The sequence below is a fragment of the Dendrobates tinctorius genome, unplaced genomic scaffold (genome assembly GCF_039654945.1).
Source record: "Dendrobates tinctorius isolate UK_male_01 unplaced genomic scaffold, ASM3965494v1 ptg000082l, whole genome shotgun sequence".
NCBI lineage: Eukaryota > Metazoa > Chordata > Amphibia > Anura > Dendrobatidae > Dendrobates > Dendrobates tinctorius.
In genome coordinates, this window is record NW_027361750.1 from 23,177,501 (window position 1) to 23,195,289 (window position 17,789).

The 17,789-nt window shown below is 42.9% G+C and overlaps 1 protein-coding gene across 3 annotated transcripts in view; it reads right to left on the reverse strand.

The window, feature by feature from the left end:
- The window catches only part of CHCHD7 (coiled-coil-helix-coiled-coil-helix domain containing 7), a 36,553-nt gene that overhangs the window by 6,119 nt on the left and 12,645 nt on the right, over window positions 1-17,789 (reverse strand). For 2 of the 3 annotated variants that reach the window (XM_073583975.1, XM_073583976.1), the window contains exons 2-3: window positions 11,110-11,172; window positions 10,462-10,560 (exon numbers count right to left, since the gene is read on the reverse strand). In XM_073583975.1, coding sequence (XP_073440076.1) covers window positions 10,462-10,560; window positions 11,110-11,172 — 162 coding nt within the window. Of the gene's footprint in view, window positions 1-10,461; window positions 10,561-11,109; window positions 11,173-12,026; window positions 12,118-17,789 lie in introns of all 3 variants that reach the window. The other variant, XM_073583977.1, reaches the window with a different exon arrangement.

Consider the following 17,789-nt stretch of genomic DNA (forward strand, 5'->3'; position numbering starts at 1 on the left):
TTACTTCAGAAACAATTTTTTTTATTTTCACAAGTGTTAAAAGAGAAAATCAACCACAAAATTTGTTGTACAATTTCTCCTGAATACGCCGATACCCTATAATGTGGGGGTAAACCACTTTTTCAGCACACGGCTGAGCTCGCAAGGGATGGAGCACCGTTTGACTTTTTCAACGCAGAATTGGCTGGAATTAAGATCGGATGCCATGTTGCGTTCGGAGAGCCCTTAATGTGCCTAAACAGTGGAAAACTCCAACAAGTGACCCCATTTTGGAAACTAGACCCATTAAGGAACTTATCTAGATGTGTGGTGAGCACTTTGAACCTTCAAGTGCTTCACAGAAGTTTATAACGTAGAGCCGTGAAAATAAGAAATCCATTTTTTTTTCCACAAAAATGATCTTTTCACCCCCAAATTTTTATTTTTACAAGGGTAACAGGAGAAATCATACCCCCACAGTTATTATGCGATTTGTCCTGAGTACACTGATACCCCATATGTGGGGGGGAACCACTGTTTGGGCGCATGGGAGAGCTTGGAAGGGAAGGAGTGCCATTTTGGAATGCAGACTTTGATGGAATGGTCTGCGGGCATCATGTTGCGTTTGCAGAGCCCCTGATGGGCCTAAACAGTGGAAACCCCCAACAAGTGACTCCATTTTGGAAACTAGACACATGAAAGAGCTTATCTAGATGTGTGGTGAGCACTTTGAACCTTCAAGTGCTTCACAGAAGTTTATAACGTAGAGCCGTGAAAATAAGAAATCCATTTTTTTTTCCACAAAAATGATCTTTTCACCCCCAAATTTTTATTTTTACAAGGGTAACAGGAGAAATCATACCCCCACAGTTATTATGCGATTTGTCCTGAGTACACTGATACCCCATATGTGGGGGGGAACCACTGTTTGGGCACATGGGAGAGCTCGGAAGGGAAGGAGTGCCATTTTGGAATGCAGCCTTTGATGGAATGGTCTGCGTTTGCAGAGCCCCTGATGGGCCTAAACAGTGGAAACCCCCCACAAGTGACCCCATTTTGGAAATTAGACCCCCTAAGGAACTTATCTAGATGTGTGGTGAGCACTTTGAACCCCCAAGCGCGTCACAGAAGTTTATAAACGCAGAGCCGTGAAAATAAAAAGTCTTTTATTTCCACAAAAGTGATTTTTTAGACCCCAATTTTTAGACCCCCAAAGTTGGTAAATAGTGGAAACCCCTCAATTCTTGCTCCAACCCTAACCCCAACACACCCCTAATCCTAGTTCGCCCTAACCCTAGCCCAACCCTAGCCCTTAACCCTAGCCCAACCCTAACCCTTAACCCTAGCCCAACCCTAACCCTTAACCCTAGCCCAACCCTAACCCTTACCCAACCCTAGCCTAACCCTAACCCTAGCCTAACCCTAGCCTAACCTAACCCTAACCCTTATGGAAAACTGAAAAAAAAAAATATTTTTTTTATTTCATTATGTGTGCCTACATAAGGGGGTGATAAACGGGGGGGTTATGTACTATTTTTATTATTTTGATCACTATGATCGTTTATCATAGTGATCAAAATAATGAATGGAATCTGCCAGCCGGAGCCAGCAGATTCCCGGCGGGCGCACTGCGCATGCGCCCGCCATTTTCAAGACGGCGGCGCCCATCGGATGACGCCGGCGGGCGCGGGACCACCGGGAGGGGACGGAGGACAAGGGAGAGGTACCGGGAGGGGACCGGGGACCCTATTTCTCTATCCTCTGATGTGCGATCACATCAGAGGAAAGAGAAATTAAATGTAAAATCTCGGCTTTTTTTTTTTTTGCGGTCGCCGTTATAGGGTTAATAACGGCGATCGCAAAAGCGGGGGTCGGTAAAAACCGACCGATTCATGTCAGCCGAGACCCCGGAGAAAATCCGACACTGGGGGGCGCTATTCACTTAAATCACAGCGCCGTGAATTAACGGCGCTGTGGTTTAAGTACCCTTAATTACCGCCGTTAAAAGGCGTATCGGCGGTCGTTAAGGGGTTAAATGAAGCTGCTTTGTTTTTGATACTTCCTAATATTTGACTTCATCAAAACTTTAATGATATAGTCATGTGCGGATTACATGCATTTTTCATGTGCTTCTGCGGCGGACATGCACTAAAAACGGGGGTGCTTTTTTTTTACCTGCAGATTCCGCATCTAATGCAAGTCTACGGAGAGAATCGGCACATAAAACTCAATGTTCCAGCAAGAGAAAGTGACATACAGTTGTGTCCAAAAGTATTGACACCCCGGCAATTCTGTCAGATAATACTCAGTTTCTTCCTGAAAATTATTGCAAACACAAATTATTTGTTATTATCTTCATTTAATTTGTCTTAAATGAAAAAACACAAAAAGAATTGTCCTAAAGCCAAATTGGATATAATTCCACACCAAACATAAAAAAGAGGGTGGACAAAAGTATTGGCACTGTTCGAAAAATCATGTGATGCTTCTCTAATTTGTGCAATTAACAGCACCTGTAACTTACCTGTGGCACCTAACAGGTGTTGGCAATAACTAAATCACACTTGCAGCCACTTGACATGGATTAAAGTTGACTCAACCTCTGTCCTGTGTCCTTGTGTGTACCACATTGAGCATGGAGAAAAGAAAGAAGACCAAAGAACTGTCTGAGGACATGAGAAACCAAATTGTGAGGAAGCATGAGCAATCTCAAGGCTACAAGTCCATCTCCAAATACCAGAATGTTCCTGTGTCTACCGTGCACAGTGTCATCAAGACGTTTAAAGCCCATGGCACTGTGGCTAACCTCCCTAGATGTGGACGGAAAAGAAAAATTGACAAGAGATTTCAACGCAAGATTGTGCGGATGTTGGATAAAGAACCTCGACTAACATCCAAACAAGTTCAAGCTGCCCTGCAGTCCGAGGGTACAACAGTGTCAACCCGTACTATCCATCGGCGTCTGAATGAAAAGGGACTGTATGGTAGGAGACCCAAGAAGACCCCACTTCTTGCCCCGAGACATAAAAAAAGCCAGGCTGGAGTTTGCCAAAACTTACCTGAAAAAGCCTAAAACGTTTTGGAAGAATGTGCTCTGGTCAGATGAGACAAAAGTAGAGCTTTTTGGGCAAAGGCATCAACATAGAGTTTACAGGAGAAAAAAAGAGGCATTCAAAGAAAAAGACACGGTCCCTCAGTCAAACATGGCGGAGGTTCCCTGATGTTTTGGGGTTGCTTTGCTGCCTCTGGCACTGGACTGCTTGACCGTGTGCATGGCATTATGAAGTCTGAAGATTACCAACAAATTTTGCAGCATAATGTAGGGCCCAGTGTGAGAAAGCTGGGTCTCCCTCAGAGGTCATGGGTCTTCCAGCAGGACAATGACCCAAAACACACTTCAAAAAGCACTAGAAAATGGTTTGAGAGAAAGCACTGGAGACTTCTAAAAGGTGGCCAGCAATGAGTCCAGACCTGAATCCCATAGAACACCTGTGGAGAGATCTAAAAATGGCAGTTGGGAGAAGGCACCCTTCAAATATCAGGGACCTGGAGCAGTTTGCCAAAGAAGAATGGTCTAAAATTCCAGCAGAGCATTGTAAGAAACTCATTGATGGTTACCGGAAGCGGTTGGTCGCAGTTATTTTGGCTAAAGGTTGTGCAACCAAGTATTAGGCTGAGGGTGCCAATACTTTTGTCTGGCCCATTTTTGGAGTTGTGTGTGAAATGATCAATGTTTTGCTCTTTGCTTCATTCTCTTTTCTGTTTTTTCATTTAAGACAAATTAAATGAAGATAATACCAAAGAATTTGTGATTGCAATCATTTTCAGGAAGAAACTGAGTATTATCTGACAAAATTGCAGGGGTGTCAATACTTTTGGCCACAACTGTACAAACCAGACAGGCCTAGAAGCATCTGCACTAATACAAGGTGCAGCGGACCCAAGTAAAATGGCAGCTGCACAGTTTGCCAGCTTCCGTATTAAGGCCTTAATATCAACCAATACCTTACATATATTGATATGTTTTTTGTGCACTTTTTATATTTCTTTCAGGGTGCAGTTGGGCCCAAATGGTTCTGCAAACTTGTGACTTCTGTTGACACGGGATGCATTCTAGTTGGCACTGGGCAGCCCCCCTATATGGTGTTACTAAGAGGCTGTGAACCATAAGGCCTCTTTCACACATCAGGTTTTCGCCGTCAGGCGCGATCCGGCACTTTTGACAAAAACTGGATCCGGCGAAATGCAATGCCGGATCCGGTTTCCCCCCATTGAATTGCATTAGTGCCGGATCGGGCCGGATGGCCATGCGTTTCATCCGGTTTTCGCCGGATCCGGCAATGTGTCGCAATCCGGCGTCTGGAAAAAACGGCTACTGTAACGTTTTTTGTCTCCGGCAAAAAAGCCGGACACGCCGGATCCGGCTTTTTCACACAATGAAAGCCTCTGAGCGCCGCAATGCGCCGGATCCGGTTTTTTGGGTCTGAGCATGCTCAGTAGCTCTGCCCACAAGCCACATATATAAAAGCATGACAGTGGGACCCTCAGTCACACCCAACATGCCACCCAAGACAGCAACCAGGCGCAGGAGAAGGCAGGAGACCACTGCAGCACCATCAGCACCACCACCACCACCCAAATGGAGCAGCATGCTGAACAACGGGAGGGGAGTCCAGCAACAGATGAGAGAAGGTAATTATCAAATCCCCCATTCCTCAAAACTAGGGCCATGGAATATCAAGATATTCATTGGCCCTTTGTTTCTCTTTATTCAACAGCCGCCCAAGAGATTCAGCAGCAGCAGCAGTGGCAGCACTGGCAGCAGCAACAGCACCACCCACAGCCATTGAGTCTGGCCAGCAAGAGGACAGCACATCATCTTCTGGGAGCCCTCCCTCGCATCGTCAGCGTTTGACGGTAAGTTTTTATTTCCAAAATCCATCATCTCTGGAATATATGTCTATTCATTGCCTTTTATTTCAAAACAGGATTCACAAGCTGAAGAGGAGCTCCCAGAAGAAGAAGGAAGGGGTGGACAGACACCTGTAGTGGGCTCACAATTGGTAAGTTTTGCATCAAACGCAGAAACACAACATCACACTACACATAGAAAACAATGTTCTGCAGACCACACACAGCAAACAAATGCCTACATCCAAACACATAAATTTTCTTCTTTTCTTCTCTAGTCTTCCCAATCTGGTGCTCGGCCAAGAGGTCCTCGCAGTGCCTCCCAGGGTCGTCGGCGACAGCAACGCGGCGGTCACCAGCGTGTAAGTATAATATTTAAGTGAAATTTTGGTACACTTTTTATTTCATGTCTTAAGTGTGGTGACTAATTTTGCTATTTTTCTCTTTTACTTTAACAGCCTTCACAGCGTGCTCCCGACTCAGACGGTGAGGATGGAGGAATAGATGTGGACCACCTCATCGATATCGTCAGAGAAAGGGAGCCGCTATGGAATATGGCTGACCGCCGCCATGCTGACCTGATCGTTACCCGACGACTCTGGGAGGAAATCTGTTCGCTCCTTGTGGCCCGCTGGGAGGACCTCGATGCTCGGGCCCAGATTAAAGAGCGTAAGTACATACAGTACTGGTTGCTTGATGTAAACCAGTGTTTCCCGAACTCCAGTCCTCGTGGTCCCCACGGATCATGTGTTCAGGATTTCTATTTACTATGGAAATCCTGAAAACATGACCCCTGGGGACCATGAGGACTGGAGTTTGGGAAACACTGATGTTGTATACTAACCACTTTGTCGTTTCAGGGGACAGAATTGTGAAGCGGTGGCGGTCTGTGAGGGATCGTTTCAAGAAGGAGTTCAATAAAGAGATGCGGGCCCCGAGTGGATCTGGAGGACGCAGGAGCAAGTGCAAGTACGCACGAGCACTGTCGTTCCTCCGGGATACAATGGTCACCAGAAGGTAAATATTACACACATGTGAAAAAAAAAAATGTTTAGATGTAACAATTTTTTTTTCAGCCAGGGCCATGCCATGTCACTATTTTAATTGTTTTTTTTTCCCCTCTTTATTCCACAGCACGGTGAGCAGCACTCGGGAGCCTGCACGATTGGACCCTTCTGAGGCGATCCCTGAGGAGACCGGCACCGAGGGACACTTCGACCGCCCCGGTACATCTGCACCTTCCCACACATTCGACCCATCTGTCCCATCCACCAGCACAGGAGCATCGTGGCCGCCTACATTACATGAAGCTGCTGGTGAGATCGCTTTCCCTTTACCCCACCCTTCTGCCCCTGCCACCTCTAGTACACCTGCTGCTGCCGCCCAGTACCCGCAGAGGGGTCAGGAAAAGAGCTATGCGCCAGAGTTCTTGCATCTGAATGCATCTTTCCAGAATTGTCTAAAAGTCTTGTCTGAGCAAATCTCCGCAGGCTTTCAGCAGATCAACTCCAGCATTCTGGAGGTGAAGACACTTCTGCAAACCATGCATTCAGAAGATCTTCGCCAAACCACACCTTTTTCAGGTCTGTTGTGGAGCGCATGGCAACGCTCTCTCCTACCCAGCAGATGCATGTAATGCATTCGTGCCACGGTGCTCTACAGCACGTTACCTCCCAACCTCCTCCCACCCCAGTAGTTCCTCCACCTGCACCCCCTCCAGCCACTTTCCATCCTCCCCCTCCTATTACATACCAGCCACCTCCCCAGTACCAGCAACCTCCCCACTTCCAGCAACCTGCCCCGTACCAAACTCCTTCCCCATACAACTTTCCATCAACATCATCTGATCCTACAGTCCCTGCCCAACCCTCCACCGCCCACCACCTTTCTGCCTCCCACATGTCCACCCATTCTGTAGCTTTTTCCACACCTTCACCTCTAACTGTTCCTTCCCCACCACGATCCCAGTCCTCTCTCCACACTCCCAGTGTCGAAGTGTCCCGCAGCCCCTCCAGCAGTATTTCCACCCCACACTACACAGATTTGTAATGTGTTTTTTAATAAAAATGCCCATTGGGTTTAAAACCTTTATTAAAAAAGTTTTTTGCACTTTAAAAACATTTTACAAAAAAAAAAAAAATATAATATATTTTAAATAAAAGCTAAATTATCGATTCACAATGGTTGTCTGTCATTTCTTTCTGCGGCGAACTATGTTTAAAAAAAAGGTTAAATACAGGGTATTTCAAAGGTAAAAAGGTATTCAAAACCAGGTATATAACTGTGGGTAAATTTTAGCTTTTTGCCACAGTTGTGTTCCTGGTTGTGTTTGAAGCAAAGTATTTCACCTAAAAAGTTGTGTTTATTTTTGGTGATTTCCTAACAATGTACACAACTTTTGTTAAAAGGTGAAATACTTTGCATAAAACACAACCAGGTACACACCTGTGGCCTAAAGGTAAAAATAGTAAGACCATGACAAGATAGCCAACTTTGGTTGGCAAAGGTATATACTGTTGGTACAGAAGGTACACAAGTTTGGTTAGGGCACAAATCTTTCACACTGTCATCCTGCCAGTGTACTCTGCCTTGAGGTGACAAAGTATAGTGCAAAATTGTCCCTCATTACTGAAACCGTCACAGAACTTCTAGTGGTAATGTCCTGGTAATCTTGCAAGGTGGTTTCTTCAGAGGTGTCCTCAATGGAAATGGGTTCCTTGCAGATAACAAAATTGTGGAGTACCACGCAAGCTTTGATCACCTCGTCCACAGTTTCTGTCTTGAGGTTGATCGCAGTCAATAGGACCCGCCATTTGGCTGTCAGAATACCAAAGGTACATTCAACCATTCTTCTTGCTCTTGTGAGGCGGTAATTAAAAATGCGTTTTGTTCTTGACAATCCTCTGCTACCGTACGGTTTCAAAAGGTGTTCTGACAGCTGGAAGGCTTCATCCCCTACACAGACAAATGGCATTTGTGAGCCAGATGTTTGCGGCAGCGGTCTAGGGGGTGGGAACTGGAAGGTGTTTCCATACAGTTTACGCCCCATGGCAAACAGTTTGAAAACTTGAGAGTCATTTGAGCGGCCATAGGCCCCAATATCAACAGCAATAAATTTGTATTCCGCGTCAGCGATGGCCATGAGGACAATTGAAAAATATTTCTTGTAATTGAAATATTCCGATCCCGATCCGGCTGGCTTTACAATGCGGATATGTTTCCCGTCCACAGCGCCCAAGCAGTTCGGAAACTGACATATCTGTTGAAACTTTTCAGAAATTTCAATCCACCTCTGTTGTGGGCTCTGGTAAAAACTCTTCAGCTAAGGAGTCCCACAGTACACGGCATGTGTGCTTCACTATTCCAGATATGGTGGAAATCCCGAGTCTGTACTGGAAATGCAGTGACGAAAGGGATTCTCCAGTTGCAAGAAATCTGTGGGGAATTAAAAAACAATCAATTAGTTTAAAATCACAGCATTACATACCAAAAGTCAGCTATAACACTTGGAGCTGCAAACTACCACCAACAAGATTGCAGTGAAAGTGTGCTCTGATGCGAGCATATCCAATAAATGTGGCTTACCTTAAAGTCACCATCAGACGCTCTGCGGGTGAAACAGAGAAGCGGCAATAGGTGTCCGATTTTCTTATGAGGTGTGCAATGCGCTCCACCAAGTAATCAAAATTCTCCATTTTCATCCGAACATATCCAAAAAATGTATCCGGATTTCGTCTAAGGTCCATGCAGAGTGTAGAATAGACCCCACGCGTCATTCTCTTGGCTGCGATAGGGTGGATCCACAAACGTTGTCTACGATGCCTGATGCGTTGCTGTCTCGCTCTCTCCTTCTCCAGAACAATCACCCTCAAACGATTCGCCTCCGCTGTAAAATCCGCCAAATTCTTCAAAATATTTCCAATCACAACATCCATCTTCGCCAGTAACTTGCTCTTCTCTCCAACCTGCACTTTCTCCTCTACAACCTGTCAAAGAAGGGCTGTAGGAACACGCTATATATAGTTTTTCAGTAGCCAATCCCTTTCGGAAGGCCACAAGGGGCGATTTTAAAAACCGGATCGGGCGTAATCCGTCGAAAAACTGATTGAAAACCGGATGAGACGGATCCGGTTTTGTCTGTCAAGCGCAAGACGGATCCGGCAGAAAACCGGATCCGTTACATCCGGTTTTACAAAACATTTGCCGGATCCGGCTCTCCGGCACGACGCCGGAACGCGCCTGACGCCGAAAACCAGATGTGTGAAAGTAGCCTAAGCCCTGCATTCCCTGTGTGAACACTGCCACATGCGGATCATTTCTTCTACACTGGTGTACCACACGGCCAATCCCTGATTGTAGGCTGGTTGTTTCATTTGGTATTTATGCACCTGTGCAGCTGCCATTTTACTTGAGTCTGCTGCACCTTGTATTAGTGCAGATGCATTTAGGCCTGTCTGGTTTGTATCTGAATTTTTTGGAGGATTTTTTCCACTTATTTTTTTTTGAGGTTTTCATGTAAGAGAAAGTGACATGTTGCAAAAATACGCACCGTCAAAAACTCATAGTGGGCACATGGCCAAAGCGGAGTCATCATCGAATTTCACAATACCATGAATAGATCTTTGATCCATTGAGGCTGGTGTACTTACATTTCCATGTGGTTGGATAGTGCTTTGTGAAAGTTTGTGTTCAAACTTCATTCATCCAGACTGAACATCAAGTTGTCAACCTCTCTGCTGCTGAAATCTCACAATGATCAGTAAAGGCAGCAGCCAGCCAGGTTCCGTCTAATAAATGAAGGGTGTACCTGACCCCCAATTCAATAAGATGTTGTTGGCTACATATAAAAAGGTGACCAAAGAGACAACTAGCCTCACAAATACACAACAACCTCCACTGATGTGTTTAGGTATTTCTAAGGCCGGATATACATTGTGTTTGGGCTATACATCAGTAGGTTTGTGTTGCTTCCATCTGAAGCTTTGAAAAACAGGACTCGGGTGTAACCTCCGACGGGGCCATTGACTTTAATTAGGCAGACAAGAGAACTAAGTGACCCCTTCTGCCTCCCTAAAGTCAATAGTCCCATCAGGAGTTACACCCAAATCCTGTTTTTGCAGGGCAACAGATGGAAGCTCTGTTAAAACCACTGTAGAAATACCAAAAGACAATCAAGTACTAAATTAAAATATTTAGTTCCCATTTTTATGTCTAAAAGTCTTTAAATCACCCTATATATTATGTACATACACACAAGACATTTTTATTCCTGTTTATATGATGATATAAAATATGATGTATTAGGCCTGTTTCACACTTCCGTTTTTGTGTCCGCCAAACGGATCCGTTTCCGTTTTTTTGACGGAAACTGATGCAAACGGATCCGTTTTTTTAAAAACGGATCCGTTTTTTTGACGGATCCGCGGTAACCGTAATGGAAGTCTATGGGACAAAAAAACGGATCCTGCAAAAAATGGCGGATCCGTTTTTTTACGGAAAACAACGGATTTTGACGGATTTGAAAAAACGGAAGTGTGAAACAGGCCTTACCTTTAAAACATCTGAACTTACCCAAAACTTCCTGCACTGTTTATATCGGTGAAAATATAATGCACACATTTCTCTTCGGTAGTTGTTTTCATCCATGCACTTTGATGACGCATTGCTTTCCTTTAAGAGATTGGAGAGACTTTCATTATCCACAAGGTAACTTTCATTTAGGTACAAAACCATTCAGTAAATGGACAAGTCTGCTCTCGTTTCCATTACTATCGTAGATCTGAATTTTCATAATATTTCATTACGGCTTTAAAGAAAGCAAAAATTCCTCTAAACAGACGTGTGCCATCAAGCACTAAAGGGGTACTCTAGCTCCGCTCACTCTTGCATCGAAATACGACATGAGTGCAGCCAGTGACTGCACATCAAGTTATACTCACTGCGTTGCGTGGGCGCCTGACAGGTATCATGTACTTGCCCCTTCATCATTCTAGGACAGGTGCATAATACCTGCCAAGTATCAGTAGATGTGCCATCCATGACCCCGCTTACCCATCAACGTCAAATTGAGCAAAGCCAGGATACCCCTCTAAAGGAGAGCAGAAGAGACCATCAGGGGGTAAAAAAGGGGATTATTTTAATTGTTGGAGCAATATAGATAATTTACTACTACGCCAGTCACAGAAGTATAAACATTTTAAGACAAAGATCTCAACCAACCTCCAAACATGGATTGATATCACTAGCTCTCGTGTTTCTTTGTGAAGACATGTTGTTCAAGAACTAAGTATAAAAAAAAAAATAATCTCAAATCACTCTAGTATCTATAAAAGTTTAAGTTCTTCAGAATTGGTACCTCTCCATAAAAAGAAAAAACACCAAAGATTAAGCATGAAAACCATGTAAATATACAAACCTCCCAATCCTTTTACACTCCAAGGTCTCAACTAGGGCCAGCAAGTGAAAAGACTAGATAAAACGTTTCAATATTATGAAACCAGCAATCAATGAGCGCGTTGTGTAACAAAATGTTCATAGTTTAGACTTTTTATCAATCTATACCAGCACAATGGACAAACCACCAAGATGGGGTTCGAGTGTGGACTTTCAGCATTATTTTAAGAGATTTACAAAATATTCCATCAACTGTTTAGGAATTACGGCACCTCCATTTTCTCAGGCTGAAAACTGACTGGACAATAAAATGAATCTAAATAAAATAATGATTTAATACTCAGATGCAAATGATTACAGAAAGAAGCGGAGTAGCCACAAACCACAGAAGTGAAGTTAAAATAGAACTTTATTGAAAAAAATACATTAAAATATCAAGTACCAAAGTTTTGGGTCTTAAGAACAAAAGGAGGAACAACCTATGGTGGCGGGGGGGGGGGGGGGTATACCATGAAAAGATGTTATGTATATGGGATAACAGACACTGAGTAAAGATAAATTATATAGGTGAAAGCAGTAGCGAAACGCACTACCAAAAAGTTTTATTTAGGTATTACAGGAGAAAAGATCCATCAAGATCTGTTATCAAAGGTATCCGTCAAATTGCGAGGAAACCAGAGGTGAGCAATTACAAATAATTGATATGGAATTACGCAGGTTAACCGCCTAATAGTTGAAATTACCACGTTGTTGCAGAATGGATTGGAACAAACTGGGTCTTCAAAATATTCTGTGGACGATAAACATGTGATCCAAATCAGGCGGAACAAAATCCTGCAAATATCAAAAGTCAGTTCTTCTTTTAGTGGACCAATAAATACAACAAAACTATTCCAAAATGTAGGTACCAGAAATGTCTATTAAAGGGCATATGGACTTAAAAAAATAAATAAATAATATACAAATCAGAACCTATAGCTAGTGATTGCTGCCATGTATTTTCGTCAGACACTGCTGCTTGGCTGCATTTTAGCTCCGCTATATTAGTGCAGCGGCTTGATCTGTAACTACACTTTAGCTACAGTGCCTACAGGTAGTGTAAGACACGCCTCCCGTTTCATTGGTTCAGGCCACTGTCTCCTCTGATTGGGTGCTAGGTATAACACAAGTTTATTACAGCTCACTAAGGAAGTACAGTGCAAGGGAAGCCGAAATGTCATAGTAAGAGCAAAATGGTTATAAATTACAGCTTACTAATCCACTAGTGGGGAAAAGATCAACCATTAACCAACCACCAAACACATATACTGAGGGATATAAGCCTTCGTAAGGAGAAGTCTGGAGGGTGGCCTCAATGAGGAATTTTAAGATCAATAGTTGCCTCAAATGACAATTACTATTAGGAGAGGCTTAAGACCATTTCCGAGGACCTCACTTAAATAGATGTCCCACATAATGCAACAGTTGCACACAGGCAGCAATATATGTAAAATAATGAAATGCCTGCTAACTGATTCACTCCAGCCATTCTAGCGCAGTGACCCTGACACTCTGCTCATCATTTATTGATATTGCCTTTGGCTGTCACAGACCATATACCCTACGTGTCCTCTGCAGCCAATCAATGGCCTCAGTGGTATACAGCACAAGATTGTTGAGGTCACGCGGGTATACAGGCCTTGGCAGATGACAATCAGGGAGTATTCCGGGAAGCGGAACGTATACTGTACATTGTTTCAGGATTTTACATTTATAGATGCCCGTGTGCAGCTTTTTACCTTATATAGGACAGCCCCATTAACACAACAGCCAAAAACATAGGAATGTTGTTCTTATAGGACAGAGGTATTCTGGTATCAAACCTTGACTGCAGTAACAACCAGTGAAGAAGGACCCTAATGACCACAGTGTGACCATTCAAATATTAATTCCAGTCAATGTATGAATTAACACATCCATATTATAGCTTACATTAGAAAAACTCACTTTGAAAAAAACCTCTAGAATAAAAGGAAAAAGCCAATATATAAATACCGTATGTAACATTTTAATCCATTAAAACAGAGCTTGTGGCCTGGTAGAGCAGAAGGTCAGTGTATACAGTGGGTATAAAAGGTCTACACACCCCTGTGAAATTTATTTTATTCACCGTATATAGAGCCATTAATTCCACAGCCCATTGGAGCTCAATCTAAATTCCCTATCAGTATGTCTTTAGAGGAAACAGGAGAAACTGGGAGGAAACCCATGCAAACACGGGGATAACATAAAAACTCCTTGCAGATGTTTCCTTGGTGGGATTTGAACCCAGGATTGTGACGCCAGCCACTTCTCACAGCCAAGTCGTGAGACAGAGTGGTCAAGGAGTCCAAGATCAGAAGCCAGGAGGGTAAGTCAAACAGAAGGAAGAGACAAAAGCGTGGTCAGGTAACGTTCCGAGGTCAGAAAACCAGGAGATGCCGGACCAGAGCTGAAGGGGTTAGCAGGCGGCTGGTCAGAACGAAGTCCAAGGTCAGGCAACAGATCAAGCATACAGTTGTGGCCAAAAGTACTGACACCCCTGCAATTCTGTCAGATAATACTCAGTTTCTTCCTGAAAATGATTACAAACTCTTTGGTATTATCTTCATTTAATTTGTCTTAAATGGAAAAAAAACACAAAAGAGAATGAAGCAAAAAGCAAAACATTGATCATTTCACACACAACTCCAAGAATGGGCCAGACAAAAGTATTGGCACCCTCAGCCTAATACTTGGTTGCACAACCTTTAGCCAAGATAACTGCGACCAATCGCTTCCGGTAACCATCAATGAGTTTCTTACAATGCTCTGCTGGAATTTTAGACCATTCTTCTTTGGCAAACTGCTCCAGGTCCCTGATATTTGAAGGGTGCCTTCTCCAAACTGCCATTTTTAGATCTCTCCACAGGTGTTCTATGGGATTCAGGTCTGGACTCATTGCTGGCCACCTTAGAAGTCTCCAGTGCTTTCTCTCAAACCATTTTCTAGTGCTTTTTGAAGCATGTTTTGGGTCATTGTCCTGCTGGAAGACCCATGGCTTCTGAGGGAGACCCAACTTTCTCACACTGGGCCCTACATTATGCTGCAAAATTTGTTGGTAGTCTGACTTCATATGCCATGCACACGGTCAAGCAGTCCAGTGCCAGAGGCAGCAAAGCGACCCCAAAACATCAGGGAACCTACGCCATGTTTGACGGTAGGGACCGTGTTCTTTTCTTTGGATGCCTCTTTTTTCTCCTGTAAACTCTATGTTGTTGCCTTTGCCCAAAAAGCTCTACTTTTGTCTCATCTGACCAGAGAACATTCTTCCAAAACATTTTAGGCTTTTTCAGGTAAGTTTTGGCAAACTCCAGCTTGGCTTTTTTATGTCTCAGGGTAAGAAGTGGGGTCTTCCTGGGTCTCCTACCATACAGTCCCTTTTCATTCAGACGCCGACGGATAGTACGGGTTGACACTGTTGTACCCTCGGACTGCAGGGCAGCTTGAACTTGTTTGGATGTTAGTCAAGGTTCTTTATCCAACATCCGCACAATATTGCGTTGAAATCTCTTGTCAATTTTTATTTTCCGTCCACATCTAGGGAGGTTAGCCACAGTGCCATGGGCTTTAAACTTCTTGATGACACTGCGCACGGTAGACACAGGAACATTCATGTCTTTGGAGATGGACTTGCAGCCTTGAGATTGCTCATGCTTCCTCACAATTTGGATTCTCAAGTCCTCAGACAGTTCTTTGGTCTTCTTTCTTTTCTCCATGCTCAATGTGGTACACACAAGGACATAGGACAGAGGTTGAGTCAACTTTAATCCATGTCAACTGGCTGCAAGTGTGATTTAGTTATTGCCAACACCTGTTAGGTGCCACAGGTAAGTTACAGGCGCTGTTAATTACACAAATTAGAGAAGCATCACATGATTTTTCGAACAGTGCCAATACTTTTGTCCACCCTCTTTTTTATGTTTGGTGTGGAATTATATCCAATTTGGCTTTAGGACAATTCTTTTTGTGTTTTTTCATTTAAGACAAATTAAATGAAGATAATACCAAAGAATCTGCGTTTGCAATCATTTTCAGGAAGAAACTGAGTATTATCTGACAGAATTGCAGGGGCGTCAATATTTTTGGCCACAACTGCACAGAACTCAAGGCACAGGTAAGCACAGCAGAAACCTCACAAGATGAATGTACGTCTGGCAGCGTTCAGGGAAACACAGCTCAGTTAAGAAGCATGGCCATTAACTGGAATAATGAACACGAGACAGCCGACGCCTCCCAGTCTCAGATTGAATAATCGAGCTGTCAATCAACACACTGACAGCTTAGCACACCCCTGTACCAGTTTGAATGGCTAAGCTGCCAGTAACTGCATCCCAGACACACTTAGAGGTGGAACCATGACATGCAGGGCTGTGGAGTCTGTATAAAATGGTCCAACTCCTAAAATATATAATAAATTGGGTATAGTAGTTCAATGCAGAATGTGCTGAATATTTTTTCATAGGAATTTGGGAAAGTTATGAAATGTCCTATAAATGGCTGTTCTATTCCTGATCTAAGGCTACATTCACACACAGCGTTTTTGCTGCGTTGTTTGAGGATATGTTTTTCAGCTGCAAAAGCAGATCAGCTTTTTAAAAAACCGCATCACCTGAAAAGGTTTTTGAGCTCATAGACGTTTTCAATAGCAAAAGCAGATTAGAAATCTGCTCTATCCATCCATTTATCCATATCGGTCTATCCATATCTTATCTGTACCAAAAAGAATGAAAGCCGGGTAGCACACAGACGAACACTTTTTTTTTTTTTAGCACCAGTCAGGTACACCTCAAAGCTGCTCAAAAGGACGCCCAGGACAGGCATTGCTCGACTTCAGTAACACATCAACATCAATTGATAGTTGGAATAAAGACTGCATTCACCACATCTTAAGGCGCAGGCTTAATTTTCAAGTGTAGGGGTGTGCAGTATAAGGTTCTGCAGCAGTTGAGGTGTGCAGTATGAGGTTCTGCCCCCCTAGTTTTGATCCTGGCTAAAACCGTTTCTTATAGATATGGCGAACCCTCAGGTAACCCTAAAAGAAGGTCAATGGACACAGGTGGCTGAATTGAAGGAATTGCTTAATCACCTATTTACCGTGACTAAAAAATTACAAGCTGAGGATTTAACTCCTGGCATTTTCATAAGGGAGTGGAAGAACTTGCTATTTTGACTGTCCCAAAGAGGACATTTAATCGCAGATGGCATTTCTGCTTCAATGAAACGGAGAGAGACACAGCTATTGGAAAATAAAAATTTTCTGGCAGCTGTTTATGTGGACCCAAGTCATCGTATATTGCTTGAAGATCAACAGCTAACTAAAGGAAAAGAAGCTCTGACTGAGGTAGCAGTTAGGATGAGTGGCCTACAGGAGGACTGCCAGGCGCAAGAGGACTTGGGTCGTGACAGTGCTACTGCTGCAATATCTGCATCCTCATCAGATGAGGAGTTTGACTTTGACAAGTATTTGGCTGATATGGAGCAGGCAAAGCGTTGCCGCAAGGAAAAAGATTTCACTCTGTCTCATATAGCAAGCAGATTGACCATATTTCAGCAAAATATTTCACTTGCTCTCAAAGAAAAATTCAACCGTTCATCAAAACTGACTGTGCATGAGGCAATTCCTTTATACCCGGAAATTGTTAGAGATGTTACCCATGTGGTTACGGCTTTGCCTCCAACCCTAGTGTAGAGAGGTTGTTCTCAGGCCTTAAAATTATTAGGTCAGATTTTAGGTCATCTATGAAGGAGGATCTGATGGAGACAATTCTATTTCTTAGAACAAATTCATATACTGCACAAATGTTATTTAGTATGTTTTTGATGAAAATTGTTTTTTGCCACTTGCATAGTTTATACATATATATATATATATATATATATATATATATATATATATATATATATATATATATATATTCGATATTAAATATTTACAATTTATTACAGTTTGTGTTCTAAAGTTGTATTCCAATAAATATATATTATGTTCTATCTAAATGTCATGATTGTGTCATAAAAATGATTAAATGTCTGATGTTCACATTGTACTCCAATACATTTTTCACTTAATATAAGCAATATACAGTCATATGTTAAAGTTTGGGCACCCCTATTAATGTTAACCTTTTTTCTTTATAATAATTTTGGTTTTTGCAACAGCTATTTCAATTTCATATATCTAATAACTGATGGACTGTTATATTTCTGGATTCAAATGAGGTTTATTGTACTAACAGAAAATGTGCAATCTGCATTTAAACAAAATTTGACCGGTGCAAAAGTATGGGCACCCTTATCATTTTCTTGATGTGAACACTCCTAACTACTTTTTACTGACTTCCTGAAGCACTAAATTGGTTTTGTATCCTCATTGAGCTTTGAACTTCATAGCCAGGTGTATCAAATCATGAGAAAAGGTATTTAAGGTGGCCACTTGCAAGTAGTTC